The following is a 24,948-nucleotide window of genomic DNA, read 5'->3' as shown; positions in this document are numbered from 1 at the left end:
TAATGTATCGAAAACAAAGGGTAAAAACGAGTATCGTCATTCTGTACAAAAGAATGAAAAAATCACTATTGTGTAGAATCACAAACAATCGTTTTGAAGTAACGGTATTCCTTCTTATCAAACAAACAACCATTCTGTACAAAAAAAATGAAAAAATCACTATTGTGTAGAATCACAAACAATCGTTTTGAAGTAACAGTATTCCTTCTCATCAAACAAACAACAATTTCAAGCGACGATGCCTTGTAGAATCACGAACACATATTTTGAAGTAATGGTATTCCTTTGTTATGCTTCATTCTTTTCCATTTCATGAGACAAACAACAATTTTTTTTACAAGAATGGAATAATGCTTTTCATTCCTTCTCCATTTCACTCACCAAAAATACCTAAATTCATATAAAAAAACTAAATAAAATGATATTTGTATAATTATTCTAAACACAAGGTTTGGTGGTGTTATGTCCTTGTCTTTGTCATGTATTTGTACAAACAGATCTTAGAGCAAGATCCTCTTCCTGGGCTCGTGTCCGAGTCTCCGAACTCACCTCCGTCAAAGCCTGACACCCACGTGCTTCACAAAATTTCGCCACCTGTTTAACCTTCGCCGCTAAATCGCAGCCTCCCATTTTCATCTCAACATGTACGTGCGTATTTAGAGAGACCCATGTATATTCTCCTTCGTCGCCAAGCTATCCCTTATCGATTTCTGCTCCACAAAAACCCTACCAACTTTCCCAATAATCCCTTCAATCTCTATCACACACACTCTTCAGATCACTACACCCACTTCATCCCCACGCTCCGATTTCGAATCAACTCTTTTGTTAGGTCAATTGGTTTCCTTTTTGTTCGAATCTAAGGGGTTTCTTGAATCTTTAATTTCGAATTTTGGTATGGTGCGTTTTGGGTTGTTTTCTTGGGCTTATTTGATTGCGATTGCAGGTTGTTGTTAGGGTTCGCTGAGGTGAACTGATCGGAGGTAAAAATTCGCGTTACTTTCGAAAGGGCTAGGGTTTGGTTGTTCTTCAATCTCATGAGAATTGTTAGGGGAATGCAGAGATCGTTTCAGCTCGTGGACGAAGACGATATTGGTTGGAGCAATAAAATAAAATCATTCACCGGCGGAATTGGAGTCACGTCGCCTAAGGCCAGGACACGTGACAAATCGAAAGCTAGGGTTTTATAATAATCATCAAGAATAAGAACTTTGTATTCGTTTGTTTTTAGGGCATCGAAATCATCTCGAAAAAAGGGAAAGGATGACTCGTGTTTTTGTTCAGAGAGGTTCTTCTGCCGCTGGGCCTTCTTCATCATCTAATAATACAAACAGGTCGAGTTCTTCGTCTTCATCGAGTCTACCTCAGGCTCAGGTTACAGGGGACGACGTCCAAGAACAAATTCTTTCTGAAGATCTTCCTGTAGAAACTGTTGAAATTGATCGAAACGATGGTCTTGATGTACCCACTACTGATAAAAGCGAAGACGAAACTGTTTCAGAAGATCTTTCGAAAAGAATCGGTGGCTTGCGAGTAAACGAAGAGGAAGAAGAGAAAGATGTAAAAAAGTCCGATGATTATCCTTCGCAACCAACCAGCGGAAGTCCAAGTCCACATCCACATCCACCTCCACCACCTGCTCCGCCTACTCCACCCCCAAAACCATCTTCAACAGGTTCTAATTCCCGGAGATTTACGCCTGGTAATTCTGCCGCTTTACGAATTGGTTCATCTAGAAGAGCCACCGCTTGGCCAGTTGTTTCCACCGGATCTCCGAGGTCTCATCCTGAAAACGATGGCTACAACAGTGCTGATGAACAAAACCCATGCTTCGGATCCTCATATGATGATGCTGTGAGTTCTAGTCGTTTTACTCACTTCAAAGAACTGAATAATAATCAGACTAATACGGTATACACCTTCAGTAAACCATTAAATCACAAACTTTCCACCCTATGGTTTTCAATTTCTACATTCTTAAACAAAAACCAACACATCTACACTTCAATTTTGATCACATTATGACACATTATCTCTCTGTCAGGAAAGGGAGCGACAGTTTGAGATTGATATTAGACGCACACAAGGTTATGAAGTGAAAAGAATGTCAGAAGATGGGAATTGTCTGTTTCGTGCTGTTGCAGATCAAGTTTATGGTGATTCTGAAGCATACGATTTGGCTAGGCAAATGTGCATTGATTACATGGTATGTTAATCTTTATATCTCATTCAATCCAAACCCCACTTGAAAAAAATGTGTCATTTATGTTAAAAATATGGAAGTAACAACTATAACAATTTCTTTCTTGAATCTTGATTCAGGAACGCGAGAGAGACCACTTCTCACAGTTTATAACAGAGGGTTTCACTTCTTATTGCAAGAGAAAGAGAAGAGATAAAGTATGTAAATTTCAAGAATCTATCTTTATATACATCTTTTCTTGAATTATCTTTTCAGTAACTTTTATAATTTGTGTATCCAGGTCTATGGGAACAATGTAGAGATTCAAGCATTATCTGAAATGTACAATCGGCCTATTCATATCTACTCATATAGCACTGGTATATAACTATATATAATAGGGTCTTTACTCTCTACTTTTGTTCAATTGGCTTAAATATTTTTTTTTGATATATATAAATACAGAGCCTATAAATATATTCCATGGAAGCTATAACACAGATACACCTCCAATCCGGCTAAGTTACCATCATGGCAACCATTACAACTCTCTTGTTGATCCACGTAGGCTCACAATAGGTGCTGGCCTTGGGTTTAGCTGCCTGCAAGGGGTAAATAAGTCATTTCACCTTTATCTATATGTTTTTGGGTTATGTTGTTGTTGTTGTTGGATATATTATATGTTTTGGGTTTTGATTATTTCAGACAAATGTTGATAAAGATCAAGTGAAAGCAGCAATCAAAGCTCAACAAGATCAACAGATTGATAATGTAAACTACTCTTTGATCATGTTTTGATGGTTTTTCAGATCATGATGTTCTAATTTTTGTAAAATATAAACAGGCTCTTATGGCAGAGGCGCGTTTCTGCTCAGATATGGAGTTGACTGAGAAGGAAATCGAGCATATGGTGATGGCTGCATCGAGGGCTGAATACATGGCAAATGATAAGTTCAAACAGCAACTTGGTCAAACAGAATCTTCTACTTCTGATGCTCAACCATCCTCTTCTGGAGGTAGTATTAGTAAGTAACTAATTCCTTTTTTTTTTTTTTTTGCTTAATGAGCTTAATGGGTTAAGTACTTGATGTGAATCTTGACAAAAACGACTTAATAGGTTAAGCCAGATGAAACTTAATTTATCCAGACACTAATCATTTTCCTATTTGACCTTCTTTTTCCTCTCATGTTAATATATTGATGTAATATGATTTTTTGGTGTGTAAGGGTAAAATGGTCATTTAGTCTCTCAACCAGACTGTTTATTCAGACAATATTAAGTCACTAATCGTTTCCTATTTGACATTCTTTTTCATCTCACGTTAATATTGATGAATATTATGGAATTAGTTTTTTCGAGTGTAAGGATAAAACGGTCATTTAGTCTCGTTCAGACTGTTTATACAGACATTTCTTCAGATATTATTAAAGACACTAATTATTTTCTTATTTGACCTTCTCCCTCTCACGTTCATATTGATGAATATTATGGAATTTGTTTTCTGGAATTGAAGGGTAAAATGGTCATTTAGTCTCATTTAGATGGTTTATACAGACATTATTATCTATTAATTAAGACACTAATCATTTTCCTATTCACCCTTCTTTTTCCTCTCATCTTAAAATTGAGGAATATTATGTTAATTTGTTTTTTGGAATGTAAGGGTAAAATGGTCGCTTAGTCTCATTTAGACGGTTTATTCCGACATTATTATCTATTAAGACACTATTTGGCCTTCTTTTTCCTCATATCTTAAAATTGATGAGGATTATGTAATTTCTTTTTTGGAATTGAAGGGTAAAATGGTCCTTAAAGAACATATTTCTCCTTTTTATTTTTCTGTTATTCGACTCCTTTCAAATTGTAAAAAAAAAAAAAAAGTTGGACCATAAGGGTAAAATGGTCATTTACTCTCATTTGAAAAAAAAAAGCAGGTGGGCCATCAGGGAGTGAGAGCAAAGGCGAAGGAACAGTGCTGTGTAATGGAATGCAGATGGTGCTGTCAATGGGGTTCAGTTATGTGCAGGCGATGGAGGCGTATAGTATATTTGGTGATGACGTGGATTCCATGGTTTGTTATCTTCTTGAAACTAGCAGCAGGCGTAAAGGGAAAGCAACTGAATAAAGATAAAAAAAAAGATTAAAGATATGGTGGATATCATTGGATTTGGAGTAGTAGTGGTGGTAAAAAGTAATAATAAATAATGGCTTCTTTGTATGTTGGATTGAATGTTAAAAACAGTATTAACGTCTTCTCTTGTCTTTTGTATATTTGTGTTTGATCTTACCCATGTGTTGATCGTTTTATGATAAAATCCGATCGAATAAAACACTTTAAATTGATGAGTTTCTTGATCTATGGAGTATGAATAATAATACTTGTCTAAACTGTTGTGAGTATACACATTTATTATTTTGAAAAAGAAATTCTTGACACAAGTTATTTGGTGTTGATTTAACATCTATTAGAAAATCCAACTAGTTTTTTCCAAAAGAAAAATCTGAAAGGTGAAATGTCTATTAAATCTCATTATAAACATCACAACTCCAAAACAATGCATGATGGAAACAAAACCCCAAAACCCTAAGTCATCCCATCATCTATCATTAATTTATAATCATCAAGAAGTTAAATATGACATGTAGATATCACAAAACACACTAAACTCTCTTTGTTTGAACACCACAGACTAGGTAATAAGTACGCTGTCAGTTTTTATATAATTTATAATTGTATATACAGATGCTTTTATATAATGTACGCTGTCAGTTTTGGAGCCATGAAGAGAAAAAAATATGTTTTCCTATTATTTGTTGAGTAATTGTTAATTTATGTATTATATGAGAATAAATCATATTACTTCTATTGGCCTATTATAATTATCTTCGGCTATTTTAACGAGACTGAAAATAAAAGATAGAGAATGAACATTTTTTTTGGGGGTTTAAATAGGCCCATTTCATAGCCTTTAATTTGGCCCATTTCTCGGGCTATGGGAAACTATTTCGCAAAATGAACATGATTACTAATTCGGTCTTTTTGGTTAACTTTTAGTTAAATCTTGAAACAAATTATAAAAAATTAGCTAAATTTTTTTTTTTAGTGTGAAACAAAATTAAAAATTTATGAGGTATAGTGCCCTTGGTTATTAAACAATTGGTGAGATCCTACTCGAGAAAGTTGAAAATCACTTTCAACACCCACTACATCGGGATACTCCTTTTGTTTAATACCATGTGGCTACCTACAACTACAGTTTATCCAATCAAAACTTGTACATAAAGTATCAACTACTAAACATGCATCAAACGGAATGTGCTATCCAATTAAGTCGTTTCCAATGTCAACAATGCATCACAACTTACTTTTAGCATATTCTATCGTAATTTTTCTATTTTAACAAAAACAGTAATTTGAATCATAGCAAAAATATAAATATATGGAAGCTAAATGCACATCAAACTTAAAAAATCATATTAATTATCTATCTCTCATAATATTCTCATATCATTGGCATCATGATCAACTCCTATAACTTTTACCTCAACTTAACTCTACCAAACTTCCAAATTAATCCATGGTTGGGTTGTTCGATCACGCTCATTATCATCATCACCAATATTTACAATAAATATCATTTCACACCCCTCGTGTTGTCCACTTCCAAAGTGTGTAAATAATATAACTATATAAGTGCATCTCTCTCATGGAATTCCAAACCCAACTCCACTCCTTTCTGCAACTTTTCCGGTGAATCGGGAAACTGATTCTGTAGTTAAACGGAGGAGGAGATATGGGGTTAGTCAAGGTGGCTGTCGGCGATGGTGTGTTGACTTTCATGTGGGTGTTCTGTGCTTCCTGCCTTAGCGCCGGAACTTCCATTATTGCCAAAGCTATCGGGGTTCAAGGAATAGCTAAACTGTTGATCACAATCTCACTCGTCTTCATCCTCTTGTTTATTTTCGGTATAATTGGAACTGCGTTAGGTGGCGCTAGTTTTAATCCTACTGGTACTGCTGCCTTTTACGCCGTCGGCCACGGTGGTGACACTCTTATCTCCGCCGCAGTTCGTTTTCCTGCTCAGGTAATCAATCGAATTGTATTCAGTCAGCATCGATCATTCACCATTGTTGAAACTTTTTCTTCCAAATCTGCGTGATCTTGAAATGTTTTGGCGATTGTTGGTAGGCTGTTGGTGGAGTTGGTGGTGCGTTGGCGATTGTAAGATGCATGCCATTGGAGTACAAACACATGCTTGGAGGACCTTATCTGAAAGTTGATATTCATACGGGCGCCATTGTTGAAGGGATGTTGACATTCATGAGCTCCATTCTTGTCCTCTACATTATCCTTCGTGGCCCTAAGAGCTGGCTTTTGAAAAACTGGTTGCTTTCTGCTTCTATCGTGATACTCGCTGCTTTTGGTAGAAGCTACACAGGTCCTTCACTGAATCCTGCCAATGTAAGTTTCACAAATTCATTATTTCCTTTTTTTTTTTAAGAGTAAATTACACGAATGGTCCCTATGGTTTGGGATAATATGCATGTTTAGTCTCTAATTTATTTTTTTAATTCGGAAGGTCCTTACTGTTTGTTTTTGTTACGTGTTTGGTCCCTACTGTTTGTTTTTGTTACATGTTTGGTCTCTATCTTACCTAAAAAGACTATTATTTAAATAGGAAAAAATGATGAGGTAAGTAAGGTAAGGTGACGGGGTGCGATTGAGGTGTGTTTATTTAAATAAATCAAAAAATCAAACGCAAAATAATCTTTTTAGGTAAGACAGGGACCAAACGCATAATAAAAATAAACATTAGGGGCTTTCCGAGTTAAAAAAATAAGTTAAGGACCAAACACGCAAATTACCCTAAACCATAGGGACTATTCGTGTAATTTACTCTTTTTTTAAAGGTTATTATTTCAAACAATCAATTTCACAAAAAGAATATTTGGGACATTGTTTCTTTATTTTGCTATGAGATAAGGGTAGTTTTTACATTTAAAAAAAACTAACTTTTAATCTATTTTTTTGGACCACCAAATAACCTAGGAAAACTCAAAAAATAAAAAAGTTAACTTATAAACTAATGTAACGTGTGAAGCCATAAGTTTTCTTCCTTTGTTCTGTTTCTACAGGCGTTTGGATGGGCATATGTAAACAACCATTACAATACCCGAAAACATTTTATTGTTTATTGGGTTTCTCCGTTCATAGGGGCAATATCGGCAGGGTGGATTTTCCGTTACATCTTTCCACCACCTTCAAAGCAAAAAGTTGCATGAAGTCGGACTCAAGTAGCATTTGTACCATGGGTACCCCTAGTATCATGGAACAAGAACGTATTTGTGAAATTGATAAATGCTTTACTTAATGTAATTTATATAACAGTTGACATTTTTTTGTCATGTGTTTACGTTTGTTACCCTTTTGGAGAAACACAACCATGATACATTTGGCTTTAGATGCATATAAAGATTTAATATGTGCTTAAAATACAAAAAAAATATCAAAATTTGATAGCAATTTCACCGAAAATGTCAAATTATCCATGTCCGCAAAATTTATGGCTTCCATGTATGATACATCAAAATCTAGTTTGATAACACATACTTTTTACTTTTATTTCTTTAATATAAATAAAATTAAGTTACACCTTTAATCGTATAACTGATATTTGTAATTTTAGTCTCAAAATGTTTTTGATTAAAATTTTGGTCTTTGTATTAGGTGTATTTTTTGGTGTTTTGATCTTGTTTTAAGTAAAATGACCACTTTTTATGAGTATAGCTAATTTTGGTCCAAAAAATAGTCAGTTTCTTGAAAAAGGGGAACAAAAATAATACATAAATTTCAAATAACGACAAAAGTTGCAAAAATTAAGTCAGAAAATTGCGAATTCAACTATGGTCAATAACAAATAGATAATTTACTTAATGTTATAATTTTTTATTAATATTCGATTTGGAAATATTGTTTTTTTTTTTTTTTTTTTTTTTTTTTTGCAACACGACATGTTCTGAGTTTTCAATGAAAAAAATAGGAGGAAATAAATGTTCTTGATTTTTTTAAGGAGCAGAAGAAAAGAAAAGAGAATAACATATGTAGAAAATAAAGGGAAAGAAAAGCTTAGTAAGAAATATTTCCTCCAATTTTTGGGATAATTACAAGGGAAAAGAAAGGGAAAAAAAAGAAAAAGATAGAAACTCTTCCGTTCATTTCTTTCCCCTCCATTTCACTCCTTAAAAAAACTCAAGAAGAGGGCATAAAAAAGTTATCTTCACATTTCATAATTATAATAGATTTAATGATTTATCATTTACCATAACCATCATTTGTAAATATCCATGTATGGAAATTGTGTTTACATATCATGATACCCCTATTATAAAAATTACCTTCCAAAAAAGTTCTAACATTATAGTCTTTGTACATGAACGATATGATGTTCCATTCCTTCACTTTCCTTAGAACCCCTTCCTTTTCTTCCCATCCATTTCATTTATTAGAAAACTTGAGATGAAGATGGCGTAAAAAAATATTTTAACACGTCATAATTATAATAGATTTACAATAACCATCATTTATAAATACAAATGGAGCATTTTTCAATAAGGTAATTGTGCTTACATATCATGAATCATGATGCCCTTATTATAAGAATTACCATTAAAAAAGTTCTAACATTATAGTTTTTGTACATGACCGATACATGTTGTTCCATCGTCTTCTACTTAAAATTAAGGTAAAACATAAATAGTATCTTATGATTATTGTTAATTTTCTTAAAAACATAAAAAAAATAAAATAGTTACCAAACGAGTTAAATCAGGATTCAAAGTCTCCTAACATGGTCAAACCCTTAGTTTGGTACCAAAATCACATGTAAGCTAAAAAGATGAATTTATACCAAACTTTCGTATGATAGAAGTTTGAATACTTTGCCAAAAGTATGTATATAAATAAATACATATGGATTTTATATTCATACAATAATACAAAAAAATACATTTTGATATAGTTTCAAAGTATAAACATTTATGAGATCTAAAAATATATAAAAAAAAAAACTTGACATAAAATAATTGTCATTTAGATTTTATATAATACTAATAATAATAATCTACCATAATAAATGAAAATGACTTTGCCATATGTCATTTTCTCATAAAATTAACCACATATCATTTTGTTATAATTTGAGATATATTTATTTTCCACTTGTCATTACTTTAATTTTTCATTTTCAATATATTATTAATTTAGTTTCCATAAATTAAACCTACCATAATGACTATTAATTTCAAATTTTAAATTTCAAATAAATTTACAGTTTTAAACCTTTATGTTTAACATTTTGTTATAATTAACCCGTTTAGTACACACTAAACACATAATTTTAATTTATTTATTTTTTGCATGTTTTTTTCTCATAATTTTCACTTATTTTAATTTCAAATTCAAATAAAATTTCTATTTAATCGTTAGTACTTAACATTTTGTTTTAATCAATCCGTATAATATAAAGGTCTCCTAGTTAAAAATAAAATAAAATAATACAATTAACTTAATTTTAAAACTTTATAATTAATCAAAGTGTGTATTTTGTCCTAATTACGTAAAGGCTTCGGTGCCTTTGCTGAACTTAAAATACTCCATAGTTAACACGCCCAAAATACTGCTCGACCAAATCTGGGATCGGAAAAAAGCTTTCTAGAGAGAGAAGCACGACGGCATTGTTCTTCTCCGATCAATCTTTGATTTCATGTAGTTGTAAATTCGATTTGCTCTCGTTTTCTTTTGTGATTGCGACTTCGTTGAGTGAATTGGTCGATCTGAGATTCGATCGATTGATCCGGTAATTTAAATCGTAAAAGCTTGTATATTTCAAATTGAGAAGAACTGGAGTCCTCACAGGAGAATTCTCATCAGTCTTTGAAGCCTCCTTCAGCAGCCGCAGCCGGAAACGGCCAGATCCGGTATCGATCTCCTTCGGCCGCTGAGCTCCTTGAAGGTCAGGTCTTTTCCACGCCACCGTTGGCGGATCAACTTGACAAAATGCTAAAACGCAGCCGTCAACCGCAGTACAATGAGTCCCTCTCCGACAAAGTTCATCGCTACCGCGGGGCCATTTTGGTCATTTCGATACCTCTCCTCCTCATCTCATTCGTTTTGTTTCTGATGCCTGCTGCGCGCACTCCCAGTGATGGTGTTTTGCCTGCAAACCGCAAGTTTTCGCCAAATTACGTGCTACAAACGGATCCGTCATCGACTAGATATGCCGTGATTTTTGATGCCGGCAGTTCGGGGAGTAGAGTTCATGTCTTCTGTTTTGATAAGAATTTGGATCTTGTACACATTGGCAAAGAACTTGAGCTTTTTGAGCAGGTACTTCAAGGGTCAATTTCTTTGACCTCTATGCATAATCTCATTGTATAATCTATTACTTTGGTTCGCAATTGCTATAGATTCATCAACAGATATATGCAGTTAGTATCAGTAAGTATACTGTAGTTTCGTTTAGAAATTGAAATAGATACTATTGTGCCAATGAGCAAATATAGATAATGTGTAAAGAATCTAAAGTAGTAGTGTCCACCTGCTTCTTTTTTAGTGCATGTAGTATTTGGCATCCTGCAGTTAGAGTAAGTTATTTTAAAAGTACAGTTAATCCCTGTGTCTTAGTTTCTGTGAATGCACATCTACCACCTCTATCTTGTACTAGTTACAATAAAAGTACTGTTAATCTGTAAAGAAACATGCTTTACTCTCTTTTAAGCCAATTTTCTATAGCCTTGAGAAAGAGATAAAAGTTTGCTTTCAGTTGTTATTGACATTCCAAATTTTCCTGCTGTAAGAAGAGTACTAAGATTTCGATTGATACTTTCATAATGTAGCTGAAACCAGGTCTGAGTGCATTTGCAAGCGACCCTAAAGCAGCTGCAGATTCCCTTCTGCCTCTTTTACAGAAAGCAGAAGTTGCTGTTCCTGCAAATAAGCGCCAAAATACACCTGTCAAAGTTGGGGTTAGTGGTTTGTATTTCTCTAATAATACTTTTGTATTTTGTAAAATCTATATGCTTATATACCCAATACATACATCTCTATGTAGGCAACTGCAGGTCTGAGACAGTTGGGAGTTGATGCATCTGAAAGAATTTTACAATCTGTAAATATTACTCTTCTATCCCCTTTTAAAATTTCCTCATTCCAGATGATTCTTATATCGTATTAATGTCTTTTAGAATTTACGTTCATATAGGTGAAAGATTTTCTGAAAGTTAAGAGCAACCTAAAGTCCAGTGATGATTGGGTAACTGTTCTTGATGGAACTCAAGAAGGTGCTTATCAATGGGTAAGCTACCTACTTCATACTTTATACTTTTTACATCCTCCCAAATGGATATATAATGTTATGTATTCTTACTATAAGCTTTAAACCTATTGCATTCATAATCATACCTACAGGTGACTATAAATTATCTATTAAAAATATTAGGTCAGAAATATTCACACACTGTTGGGGTGGTTGATCTTGGTGGTGGATCAGTACAAATGGCATATGCTATTTCAGAGGAAGATGCTGCAAAGGCTCCAAGAATATCAAATGGAGAGGATAAATATGTAAAAGAAATGTTTCTCATGGGAACCAAATATTACCTTTATGTTCACAGGTTTAACACATTCCTTTTTCCACACAAACACATACACACACACATAGTTTTTACTTAGTTTTCTTCTATCATCCTACAGTTACCTGAAGTATGGATTATTAGCTGCTCGAGCTGAGATTTTGGGTGTGAATAAAGATTCTGAAAATCCATGCATATTGGCCGGATATAATGGTATGTTGATGTCAAGACCCTTTGTTACTGTTTGTTATGCAGTAATCAAAGAGGGAATGGAATAGAGCATTCCTCACGGAATGAGCCATTCCATTCCTTTGTGGTTCCATTCCATCATATTAAACAGACAAGTTGCTTTACCTTGTTTTTTTATGCATAACTTTTATTCATTTTGTTATTTTAGGGGTTTACTCATATGCTGGAACTGAATACAAGGTTTCATCAGCTTCATCTGGTTCAAACATGAACAAATGCAGGGAAGAAGCATTAAAAGCTCTTAAAAGCAATGATTCAACTTGCACTCACATGAAATGCACTTTTAATGGTGTTTGGAATGGTGGTGGTGGTGATGGTCAAAAAAACCTTTTTGTGGCTTCTTTCTTTTTTGATCGTGCTGCTGAGGTATTAAATCATATATTTATAAAATAATAAATTATATTCACATGTTTCATAGAGTAAATTACATTTCTGGTCCCTGAATATAGCTGAGTTTTTCAGTTTTGGTACGAAAAAAATTTCTATTGCAATTTTGGTTTCAAAGAACTCTCTTTCAAAATTGGTCCTTATTTGAGGTTTTTGTAACGTTTTTGGTCTATTTTCTGAGTAAAATGACTATTTTTGGGGCCAAAATTGCGAAAAGCAGCTATACATAGGGACCAAAAGTAGACACAAGAACCTCAAATAGGTACCATAATTGCTAAAATCAGCTATACAAAAATAGTCATATTATTTGGAACAAGGACCAAAAGTAGTTTCAAGAACCTCAAATAAGTACCATAATTGCTAAAATCAGCTATACAAAAATAGTCATATTATTTAGAACAAGGACCAAATATGTTACAAGAACCTCAAATAAGGACCAAAATTGAAAAAATCAGTTATACTCAGGAACCAAAACTAGTCATTTTATTTGGAACAGGGACCAGTTATGTTAAAAAAAAACCTCAAATGGGACCAAAATTTCAAAAATCAGCTATACAAAAATAGTCATTTTATCTGGAAGAAAGACCAAATATGCTACAAGAACTGCAAATAAGGACCAAAATTGCAAAAAAAAAAAAAAGAAGAAGAAGCTATTATCAGGGGCCAAAATAGTCATTTTATTTGGAACAAGGACCAAATATGTTAAAAGAACCTGAAATAGGACCTAAATTGCAAAAAATCATCGAAATTCAAGGACAAAAAATGTACTTTACTCAATTTTATAACATATGTTCACTTAATGACTAGTTATATTTTTTTATATACAGGCTGGTTTTGTTGATGCAAGTAAACCGGTTGCCAAAGTAAGACCGGCCGACTTTGAGGAGGCGGCTAAGAGGGTATGTGAAACAACATTCGAGGATGGGAAATCTACATATCCTCATGTGGAACCATCTAATTTACCTTATTTATGCATGGATCTTGTGTATCAGTATACCCTACTTGTGAATGGTTTTGGTAAGACACTCCTTTATAAACAGAGTAATTGAAGTTAATGAAATTATGAAATTCCATCTAATTGTGTTATTGTTGGACAGATTTGGATCCATGGCAAGAGATTACACTGGTGAAAAAGGTTGAGTACCAAAATTCATTGGTGGAAGCTGCTTGGCCTTTGGGGAGTGCAATTGAAGCAGTGTCGGCAGTTGCTTGATAATTGGAAATTGGAAATTACATTATTGGTTTTGGTTGTATATGTGGATTCATCAACCCGAGGCTCCTTCCTACAAAATATTCTTTTAGTTATCACTAGTCATTTTATTATTTGACTTTGGAAATGGAATTATGAATATGTGATTTTTTTTTTGGTTAAGTTTAAGAAAGCTCTCAATCAGAATTCAGACGGACATAAAATTGTTGTATTTGGTGGAATACATGTATTATTCATTTGTAATATGCCTATTTCATGAGTTTTAAGATAACAGGTCTTGAAAAAAATAAAATAAAAAAATTTCATGTGTAATCGATGCTTTAGGGATTCATTGTGTGGAGAGAATTTGGAGATGTGTTTCTTGTGTTATTGAAAAATCACATACCTGAGAAGAGATCGTCTCAGGTGCCTTTAAACCAATCCCATTCTTTGTTCTACTCAGCTTAATACCATCATTACAAACACCTATCTCTCCATCAATACCAAGAGCTCCATTCTTGACATTATTCTCCTTCTTCTGTCTCAATCTCCATCTTCTTCTCAATGTAATCACTTATTCTTCATTCCCATTGATCGCCCACTTGTCGGATTCATCAAAATCTTTATGACAAACATGGTAAGTGGAATATTTAACTTCCTCCATCCCCCGGGACAAAAAAATTGCAAAGAAAAGTGTTTATTGATCCCACATTGTGCAAATTACAAAAGAAAGAGAGGGTCATGCTTCCTTATAATGGAAACCTTCTTCATTTTCTACTTGCCTTTCTTTATTCTCGTCACTCCCTTCTTTCAATCTTTTTCACTAGCTCTCGTTAGTTGATTTATTATTATTATTATTATTATTATTATTATTATTATTATTATTTATTTTAAGGGGTTAGTTGGTTATTTTTTAAGGGATTTTTGTTTTTCTAAAAGGGGTTTTTGATTATTTATAAATAAAAAAATGATATTTTTTAGGTTGTCCCTATGAATACGATCTTGAGATGTTGGAGAAAACTAAACAAAACTTATTGAAACATAACTAACTGTATTTTTTTGAATTATGGAGTTTTTGGTTTACATATCATGTGATTATCAACTCAAAGTGTGATTATGAACTGGAATCTGGTTTATCTAGTCTAACTAGTTTAGGATAAATTGTTTTTATTTATTCTTTTTAGATTATATAACGATTGTTCGATCTCTTCCATGTGAATTAAAGTTAAAGATTTCATCGTTATGTCTTATGTATTGTAAGTTATTTCGAATGTAATTCATCCATATGTTTTAATTTTACTCTTTGCTTTTAAATAAATTATTAAAGTTAAATTACTTATTCAAAGGTTTCAAAAACAAAAAAATTATGTTGAACTAGTTCTGCTAATTGATACATTGATATATTAATCGTTTTCATTAGACTCACTGATGACTAAAGTAATATCCTAATTTCATGCTACATATATAAACCACTGGCGGGATGTCAAGTCCACCAAACAAATTACATCATTTATTTGTAAATAAAACGTAATATAATGGTAAAAAGGAGTATCGATCCTCGGGGAAATGGTTGTATTCAATCACCAATGTAGTCTAATAGAACTAGTGTAAATAAACTAACTAACTACAATTAAACTAAAAGAGGGTGTTGTGATTGCTTGAAAACTAAAAGACTTGAATAACTAAAAAGCTTGCCATTAAGCAAGATGATGAGATGCTCAAATATTGGTGATAATTGGTTAACCAAGGCAATTCAACACAATGAACATTTGTGTGTTTATCATTAGGATTCAACATGAAGCTTATCATTCATCCCAAATTGGTTATAGCAATCATGAAACATGATATGTCAAGATTCCTCATAGATAGTATGGAGGCTGGGGAAACCCACAACACACATTATTAATCAAAATCAAAGATCTAATTGAAGCAATTGAACCCAAGAAGTTGATTAGCCTTCCCCAATTCCTAGAGGATGTCAATGCTTACACATCCATAAAGGAGCTATGATTCATAAGCTAGAGATGATTTCTACCATCATATATATATATATATATATATATATATATATATATATATATATATATATATATATATATATATATATATAAGAAAATAAAGAATATTCAGTTTCCCTAGTTCATTATTAGTTGATTTACTTAGGGTTTTTGTAATAATCGTCCATTATTAGTTGATTTAGAAATGATTTTATATTTTCTCTTTGTTTTTCATACTTATTCACGACTTTTTTGTTAAAATAAAAACGTTGCTTCACATTTCGCTTATGTTGTCCTAATCTACTAAGGTTTTACAGACTTTCTACTAATATTAACTACTTATCTTTACAGAAACAACACCAATAGTCAAACATATATATAAACAAAAAATAAAAACGAAGGAAATAGGTAAATAAATTTGGTATTCAGTTTAGATATGATTAACTTTATTCATATGTGATTGACAACATAAGGATGCAAATTTACTTAAAAATACAACAGAAAATGAAGATACTGAAGATGAATTTATTTTGATCTGTTTTGTTCACTTTTGAACACAAACAAAACTAAGTTATATATGTTATATTCACATATGAATAGAAAATAATTTTGTGTAATATACATTATTCACATATGAATAGAACAAAAATGAGTTATATATGTTCTATTCACATATGAATATGACATAATTTAGTGTGAATATACCGTAAATATAAGTTTAATATACAATTATTCATTTAAAATATAAAATAGTTTCTTTGTAAATGTATATCAAATTCATTTATCTTCTACCCTATTAGAAAATAGGCTTTTAGATACACAAATGTGGGTATCGTAAAAAAATGTCATCCCTTATAAAATTTGAAGGATTTAGGACATGTATTTTTTCGTGCCTTAAAATTACTTGTTGTTTTATATTTTTTTAGGAAAACGTGCGTCTCATCCTTAGTAGCCAGTTGGGGGAAAAATCCCAAAAATTAGAAAACCCGCCTTGGGTGATTTAGGGTTAGTTTTCACTTCCCTCTCCCATGTTTTCCTCTTGGTGCTGTCCTCTTCCCTCGTCCTCAAGCTCTATCAACTTATCGATTCTTCTTCTGATGGATTTATTCGCCAAACCAACAGCCCTCGTCGCTACACCATCATCGGCTCTGGATAACCCTACCGCCAACATGGATTCCTGTATGAAGAAATCAGTCAACCTTTGTTTTCATTGATCAATACAATAAGAACAAAGCTCGAAATTGGCAGCAGTTCGAAGAGTCAAACTGGGTTCATAGGGTTTATAGGTATCAACTCAAGGTTTGGGTTCTATGGGAATGTCCGCTTTCTATGAAGCCCCAAAACTTGAACCTGACATGATCAAGCTCATCTACCACACCATTAGGAAACCTATTTCCCATCCTTCTTTTTTCCCTTGATTTGACTTGAAAAAAAAACATAATTTACTATTTTACTACAAAAGTCATTTTATGTCCCTAAGTGCATGAAACTTGTAGAAAAGAGTCAACATTGGTTGTGTTGATGCATCTTCAAGCAGTGAAATTGTAAGGCTTAAAGAGACCATGAATACTATCAAAGGAGAACTTACTCACGTGTTCCTTTTAATGTTTTGTTTTGTTTTTCTATAATAAATAATAGCAATTTATTATATTTATTTACCAATTGAATGATTATTTGTATTTGACATATTATACTTTTTGCAATAAATTATATTTCTTGTGTATGATATTTTATATTGTATTACAAAACCTAAAATGTGTTTTGTAATTTGAAAATAAGTAAATCTATTTCTTAAAACATTTAAAATTATGACACATAAAAATGGTTGTCGTCTTTCTTTATGGTAGGGGCTTTAATGATACACATTGTGTGTCATAAATGCATGTCGTAAATCCACGTCATAAGGTTATGACACACAAATGCGTGTCGTCTTCCTTTATGACATGGCCTTCATTGACACACATTTGCGTGTCATCCGACCCTTTTACGACATGCAATGCGTGTCATTAAATGGTATTTTTCTAGTAGTGCTACTCATTAATGAATAAAGGTAAGAAGATTGATGTTCTTGATAAAGAGCAAACCACAATGAGAGACACGTTCGAAGCAGAAAAATGTCAAAGGTACAAAATTACTATCATAGCTGTTATATTTATTTATGAATAAGTTGTATATCCTTGCTATCTTTTTGTTATATTCACATACTAATACTTCGATCTAGATATGTTTTATACTAACAAAAACTATTGAATGCCTATATTCATATATGAATAACTATATATATATATATATATATATATATATAGATACGCACATACAAACACACACACACACACACACACACACATATATATATATATATATATATAGATACGCACATACAAACACACACACACACACACACACACATATATATATATATATATATATATATATATATATATATATATAGAGAGAGAGAGAGAGAGAGAGATACGCACATACACACACACACACACATATATATATATATATATATATATATATCATATATGAATAACAGAAAATGAAGATACTAAAGATCCATCAACAATTTCAAAAGAAAAACTTTCCAAGGCAAAACAAGATAAATGTATGAATAAACGTTTCCATTAATATATGAATAAATTTTGATATGTTTTGTTTACTAGTGAACATAAACAAAACTAACTTATATATGTTAAATTCACATATGAATAGAACAAAACTGAGTTATATATGTTCTATTCACATATGAATGTAACATAATTTAGTGTGAATATACCATAAATATAAGTTTAATATACAATTATTCATTTATGAATATAAAATAGGTTCTTTGTAAAATGTATATCAAATTCATTTATCTTCTACTCACTAATGAATAAAGGTAAAAAGATTGACGTTTCTGATAAAGAGCCAACCACAATGAGAGAAACACCTTTGAAGCGGACAAATGTCAAAGGTATAAAATTCCTATCATATCTGTTATATTCATATATGAATAACTTGTATATCTCTACTATATTTTCTTCAATTCACATATGAATATTTCAATATGGATATAATTATATTAATAAAAACTATTGAATACCTATATTTATATATGAATAACTATATATGTCTTATATATATATATATATATATATATATATATATATATATATATATATATATTCATATATGAATACTTGCACCTTATTCAAGTATTATATGTCACTACTAGAAAAATAGCCTTTTACGACGTGCAAACCACGACACTCGTTGATTTATGTTACGCAAACGAGAGTGACATTAAAAAAGTGTCACCTATTTAGAAAATTTAAGGATTTAGGTTACGCATTATTGCGTGCCCTTAAATTAGTGTCATAAGAAAAAAAATTAAAAACACGGAGGGCGCTGTATCTTACAGTCCACCAATGGCGATGGCAGCTCCAACAACAAATACAGTTCCTCCGCTAGATCCATTGTACATCACCATCCTGCTACCATACCAAGACAAAAAAGACCAAACTGCAAAAATGACGCCTTTGCTGCCAATCGCTATTCCTTTTAGCCAAACCTTGCTTTAACCCTAATTTCACAGTACCTTGAAGAGCAGCAGAGTACTCTGTTATCGTCTTGTTTTCACCCACAAAAGAATAAATGGTCCTCATGGATGAAATCGCCTACTCCGCCACTGTACTCCTCTCTGATCTTTCTCGACAAGCTCATAAGAACCCTTCTGTAAATCAAACCAGGTATAACTAAAATTATAATAAACGGAAGCCCAACAATCGCTAGCCTCCATAGTAATATAAACGCCACAACATACTCCCCTCCAAAAATTAACATGTTCATCAAGAACACAGGTACCTGCATTTTTATTTCCACTTAAAAGTCAAACACTTGTAATGATTTTAGACTCATGGAGTCATGGTCATGAACGCACTCTTCCAAGTTCTATTTCAGTTTTTCTCAAATTAGGGCTTGCCAACTGCATGATGAAATGCCTGAGAGAAAATTTACAACCAAAAGTGCATTTTGATTCCCTTTCAAACACTTCAACTAACTGACCATATTACCCTTGTGGTAGTTAACTTTTGTATCATTAGTGAACTAAACTTGGTTCTATGTAATGTGCAGACAAGGCAAATTGCTCTCTTTTCTGCAACTCAAACAAAGAAGGTAAAACCTTTTTTCATACATATTTGTATATTTTAACTATTTATTTCATTGTGTAAATTAAATCATGATAATATTTATTTATTTATTTATCTATATACTTGTTCAGAAGCACTCTGGGCTTTCTCGTTGTGGTAAAAGCTATCGTTTAAGGTGGGCAAATCACTTAAATCCTGATCTCAAAAAAGGTGCATTTACACCAGAGGAAGAACGCCGCATCATTGAACTCCATGCTAAAATGGGGAACAAATGGGCACGCATGGCTATTGAGGTCTATTCCTCTACTTTCTTTCCCAATTACATTTTTTTTTCTTTTTAATTCCAATCCTTCCTTAGCTGCTATATCCAAGCAAGTTACATACATTCATATTCTTTTGTGAATGTAAATTGATATTGGTGATCATAAGTTTATGTTTATACATACATACATGCTTTAAAAGTTATAAATGGCGACGAGGACAGGTTGGTCATTTCTATGTAGATAGGACATAACATAATGGTCCTTTAAAACACTCTAAAAAAAGAAATGCACATGGTGTGTTCATTGAAGGTGTGAACGAGGGAAAACAGAAAATTAGAGAGTATAAATATGAAGATAATTAAATAAAAACTGATGGTTCTTATTGTTCCCTGCATTTATTTCATATGTTAATTCCTTTTATCTCTTTAAGAGTCTAAAACGTCTCATACTTGAATAGACTTGAAAATGAAGATAACTAAATAAAAAGTGAAATACAACTGTATTATTGTTTGTTTCTCATATTTCCACAACTAATTAGTTTACACAAAACTTTTGAAATTCATCTGCACATCTCATTTCATGATCAATTCTTTATCTTCAAGTATTAGTGACACTATTCACATGAAGCTTTGAGATGAAAGCAAAGGCAGTACCCAAAAAAAACTGTTGAATTTCGCCAAAACATCACCAAGGGCAGAATGGTCAAAAGTTGAATCTACTGCCTCTGCTGTTTACCCTGTTGAAGGATAGCAATTGAATCTCATTAAACACTGCAACTTGATGATTAAAAACTCTTGATTCTTTAGAAGTTTTCCTAAAAGATTCAGCCTTGAGGTGGGAGAAGATCACAATTGTTGGTCCTGGAAGATCAAAGGCAGCTTGCATGAAGATGGTTGCTAATCATAAAAAAGAAAGGCCCTGTCATATTGCAATCATCGAGCCATCTCGATTGAAAAAGTTGTTAAACTTTATATTCTATAATATGATAATATCTATCAGTATCTATCTCTGCTACCGAATCACATGAGCTTAATACCTAACATTCATTATAGACATTCAAAACCAGAAGTATTCCCCAATTTTGATGAACACTTATCTGATTATGGCGATCTCTGAACAGAAGAAACTTCGATTAGAATGTTGTATCACCAGAATTTTAACTATTAATATAACTCGTTAACATTAAATCACCTTCAATAATGTGGTATCTTATATGTTAGTTTCTTCTGAGATAGTTTAGTTTGTGTTGTTTGTTGCTGTGTTGTACTTTTTTTTAGCCTCTTACGGACAATTTATTCCATGTTAATTTTGGTCCTAGATTTTGGCCAATTAAAAGCAACACTTATATTTTGTAGATATAGTTAGTTATGAGAGTTTTCTTGTTACTTTTGGTTGTAGATTACTTGTGGATTCTGGACAACATTGGCTGATGGACTAACCCAACCCAAATGAATTTTAAAGTCTAAACAATATAACCTCTGTATCAGGTAGCTTTTTCTTTTCATGCTTATATATATATATATATATATATATATATATATATATATATATATATACATATATATATATATATATATATATATATATATATATATATATATTAAACATTTTTATTTTATACATGCCATGGAAATTAACTTTTATAAACAATAGGAATACAAGATATAAAACTAAATAATTATAAAAACTTGATCTCAAAACAACAAAACAACAACAAATTGAATTTAGCAAGTAAATATGACAAAAATAATAAGGTACAAAAGAATAAAACAGATCAAAACAAAAACAGCAAACTACAGAAATAGTCTCAAAAAACAAACTACAAAAATAATCACAAAATTGCAACAACTCAAAACAAAAACAGCAACAACACAAAACAGCAATAACAACAATCAACAACAGCAAAAACAACAAAAGTATATGTCTTGGCAAATGGCTCTCTAGTCATCCTGATCTGCCATGAATCTGGATAAGAAAAGAAAGGCATGAAGCAACATTACCATATTTTATAGAAAATAAGATAATAAACAATGTTTCTTACATCTCAAGATTAAAAATAAAAAAAGTATGGAAATGAAACCTATAAATAAGATAAAACTCTGCTTTAGATAATTTGCATCTCATCCCTAATCAAAATAACATCACGACGACCAAAGACTTGCAAAGGAAACCTACAAATTAGAAGCAAATTCAAAACATTATATGATATCAAAGAACAAAACTACAGAGTAAAAACAAAATCAAGGACTTTTTTCACATTTGTACTCTCAAGTTCCAACACATGTACATTTTAAAACATCATAAAACTATTAAAAAAGAAAAAGCAAAAGCAAAAGCAAACTGTGCGTAGGATTATTTATTTGTATCTATTATCTAACTTCTAACCTTGGTGCAAAGCTTTTCAGTAAACTTACATTCTGGTTTAACTGTATGGATGAATTTTTCCCCTTTCTTCATTGTTTTTACAGCCTTAGCCAGAGCCGGCCAGAAATGGCCTGATCAAAACCAAATATGTCAGCAACAATGAAAAAAGATTGTAACGTCACAATAGAAAGCAACTATGTGCTAAAGTTACCATCTTCTACTTTAAACTCCACTTCATCATCTTGATACCCAGATCCCATCCCTTGATCACTTGCCCTATTGTCAAATAACACAAGAAAATAGTGTTAATAGGTGATCACCTTGACCGAGCGTGAACTTAAATGGCGTTTCCCTATCACGAATTGAATCAAACTGAGTCCCGTCGAGCAACGTTCCAGTATAATGAACTGTCAAAAACTCAAATCCACATCGCGATCAATACAATCATACAATTTAACCACAAATAGTACAAGATGCATTGGATATTAGCTATACTCCCAAATCGAGCTATCAAATTTCATAGTCAATAAATGCAATCTAAGAACCGAGATATCAAATTTAAGAAAACAGATGCAATCTAAAAGAACAACCTAAAGCATCGAGAATCGAAATATCAAATTTCATATATTTACATAACAACATAACAAATCGAGAATCTGACCTTGACGAGAGAGACAGGGGAGAACCTAAGTAGGGATGATCAGCGATCGAATATAGATGGTCTACTACAGTGAATCATGCAACGTGGTCCACTGTCGTCTTCTACTCTTCATTAATCGATGTGATATTTGCCTATTTGGGTCCATCTATATTCAATTACAGTGAGAGGCAGAGAGACGAGGGAGACGAGAGAACTCAGAGAAGAAGTGTGTGTCGGCGTATTTTTTAGAATGAGTCAATATAACCTTAGACCAGATATAACCCTAGACAAAATCAACAATATATAAATAATTAAATATATAACTTTTTTAGAAATAGGGGGTACCCGTCGGTACCAGTTCCGGTTAACCGCCAGTTCCGGGTACCCGATATTGAAACCGGAACCGGCGGGTATCCAGCGGTTATCGTTTTTTTGAAAATGAGAATTGGAACCGGAACCGTTTAAGGCGGTTCCGAGACTTTAAGAACCGGAACCGAAACCGCTTAAGGTAGTTCCGGTTCTATAACCGGCAGTTCCGAGGCAGTTTCGGTTCTGAAAGAAGGTACCTGCTTCCGCTGCTCATCCCTAGCCCTAGGAACTTTGCTTGGAACTACACATACGTATGCAATCTACTTCTTTCCTTTTTTTACTTCAATAATCAATATAATGCATTTATATGTTCAAAGGTAATTTTTGGAATAAGATCTTTTTGATTTTGGTTGCAGGTATGATGATGAGGTGGGTATTAGCAACAACTCCCTTTGTCTCCTATACTTTATCAGATCACAACCTTTAATTGTACATAATTCACTATTTCCTTAAAATTGTAGAAGTCGGTTGAAGGATACTTGCTTAGAGCTGCTCAAAGAAACTCAGGTTTTTTAGGGACATCTACAGATTAGTGGTCAGCCATGTGTCAAGGTATTCTTTTATTTACTAAGATGTTATCTAAAGTTCTTAATACTTCACACAAGTTCTTAATATTTGCTAATTTTCTGCTTTCATATCTTTATGGCATGGAAGTGCAAAATGGATCCCAAATTGGTATGGCATTTTGGATCCCCTTCAAAGGTGTCTCAAGGTAACATAACATATCTATTTATTGTTGGAGTTTTTATATATTAAGTACATGCAATTAGAATATTGACACCTTTATATGTAGTGTGTATTTAAATAGTGATTTTAATGATCTTGTAGGACCTAGATGCATTCACTGCAGCTATTGTTGTGAGTATTGCCTTCTCTTTCATTCCTGCTTCGTTAGTTGTTGCTATTATGAAGGTATGCCGCTCTCCGATTGTATTTTTCACATAATTGACAAGGAGTTGTTGTATCTATTCAGACTAGGCTTAGAGCAATGGTTGCAAGAGATGAGTTCAGAAGAAGAAGAAACAAGGCTGCAACTATAGTTCAGGTACTATGGATGAATTATGTTTGTAAAGTATTTAAGAAAATGATTAGAAACAAGGGTGAATTTATACATATTAGTTAGCTACTTACATGTTGATCTTGAATAAGCAAAGGGGCAATGGATTGTATTTTTTGTATCTAATTCGTTTGTAAATTTTTGTTACAACTTCTATTGATTTGTTTTATCTTTCCATGGAACAATGATTTGTATGACATTAAATTTATGCAATGGATTCTATTTTTTGTATATGATATTTTATTTTCTATTATGAAACATTAAATACAAATTTAATTTGAAAATAAATAAATCTATAACTAATATATATTTTTTAAACATTTAAAATTATGATACGCAAAAATGTGTGTCATCTTCATTTATGACATGGCCTTTCTTGACGGGGGCTTTCTTGATACGCATTGCGTGTCATTAACATGAGCATTGTAAGGTTACGACACGCAAATGCGTGTCGTCTTACTTTACGACAGGGCCTTCCTTG

The 24,948-nt window shown here is 32.5% G+C and overlaps 3 protein-coding genes and 2 long non-coding RNA genes across 11 annotated transcripts; 4 read left to right on the top strand and 1 right to left on the bottom strand.

Annotated features, from left to right (window-relative positions):
- Positions 1-517: 517 nt before the first annotated feature.
- On the top strand, positions 518-4,538 carry OTLD1 (OTU-like cysteine protease family protein). 7 transcript variants are annotated; one of them, XM_079006347.1, is made up of 9 exons: positions 519-832; positions 947-1,911; positions 2,045-2,206; positions 2,323-2,400; positions 2,484-2,562; positions 2,648-2,793; positions 2,888-2,953; positions 3,027-3,207; positions 4,115-4,538. In XM_079006347.1, the coding sequence occupies exons 2-9, from the start codon at positions 1,264-1,266 to the stop codon at positions 4,306-4,308; spliced, it is 1,554 nt and encodes a 517-aa protein (XP_078862473.1). In that variant the 5' UTR covers positions 519-832; positions 947-1,263; the 3' UTR covers positions 4,309-4,538. The 7 variants fall into 7 exon arrangements, with proteins under 7 accessions (XP_078862476.1, XP_078862475.1, XP_078862473.1 ...); XM_079006350.1 differs by having other exon boundaries at positions 518-1,911; positions 3,027-3,198; positions 4,118-4,538; XM_079006349.1 differs by having other exon boundaries at positions 518-1,911; positions 3,027-3,198.
- Positions 4,539-5,853: 1,315 nt separating this feature from the next.
- On the top strand, positions 5,854-7,589 carry LOC145058678 (aquaporin SIP1-1-like). Its single transcript, XM_079006586.1, has 3 exons — positions 5,854-6,268; positions 6,373-6,645; positions 7,320-7,589. Exons 1-3 carry the CDS (start codon positions 5,978-5,980, stop codon positions 7,464-7,466), a joined length of 711 nt encoding a protein of 236 aa, XP_078862712.1. The 5' UTR covers positions 5,854-5,977; the 3' UTR covers positions 7,467-7,589.
- A 2,236-nt stretch (positions 7,590-9,825) lies between these two features.
- On the top strand, positions 9,826-13,930 carry LOC145058444 (apyrase 2-like). Its single transcript, XM_079006346.1, has 9 exons — positions 9,826-10,569; positions 11,079-11,207; positions 11,294-11,350; positions 11,444-11,536; positions 11,650-11,855; positions 11,935-12,026; positions 12,211-12,428; positions 13,277-13,466; positions 13,547-13,930. Exons 1-9 carry the CDS (start codon positions 10,240-10,242, stop codon positions 13,660-13,662), a joined length of 1,431 nt encoding a protein of 476 aa, XP_078862472.1. The 5' UTR covers positions 9,826-10,239; the 3' UTR covers positions 13,663-13,930.
- Positions 13,931-21,786: 7,856 nt separating this feature from the next.
- On the bottom strand, positions 21,787-23,273 carry LOC145058590 (uncharacterized). Its single transcript, XR_013686431.1, has 5 exons — positions 23,063-23,273; positions 22,613-22,677; positions 22,452-22,532; positions 22,118-22,208; positions 21,787-22,002 (listed from the first exon to the last, which is right to left on the bottom strand). It is a non-coding gene; the product is annotated as an uncharacterized LOC145058590 (long non-coding RNA).
- A 752-nt stretch (positions 23,274-24,025) lies between these two features.
- Positions 24,026-24,637, top strand: LOC145060581 (uncharacterized). The gene is made up of 3 exons (XR_013686819.1): positions 24,026-24,122; positions 24,239-24,268; positions 24,384-24,637. It is a non-coding gene; the product is annotated as an uncharacterized LOC145060581 (long non-coding RNA).
- The last annotated feature ends 311 nt before the right edge of the window (positions 24,638-24,948 follow it).

The sequence above is a fragment of the Lactuca serriola genome, chromosome 6, assembly GCF_051521515.1.
Source record: "Lactuca serriola cultivar US96UC23 chromosome 6, Lser_US96UC23_V15, whole genome shotgun sequence".
Classification (NCBI taxonomy): Eukaryota; Viridiplantae; Streptophyta; class Magnoliopsida; order Asterales; family Asteraceae; genus Lactuca; species Lactuca serriola.
Note: the sequence above shows the minus strand (reverse complement) of the source record. Positions and strands in the feature narration are given on the sequence as shown.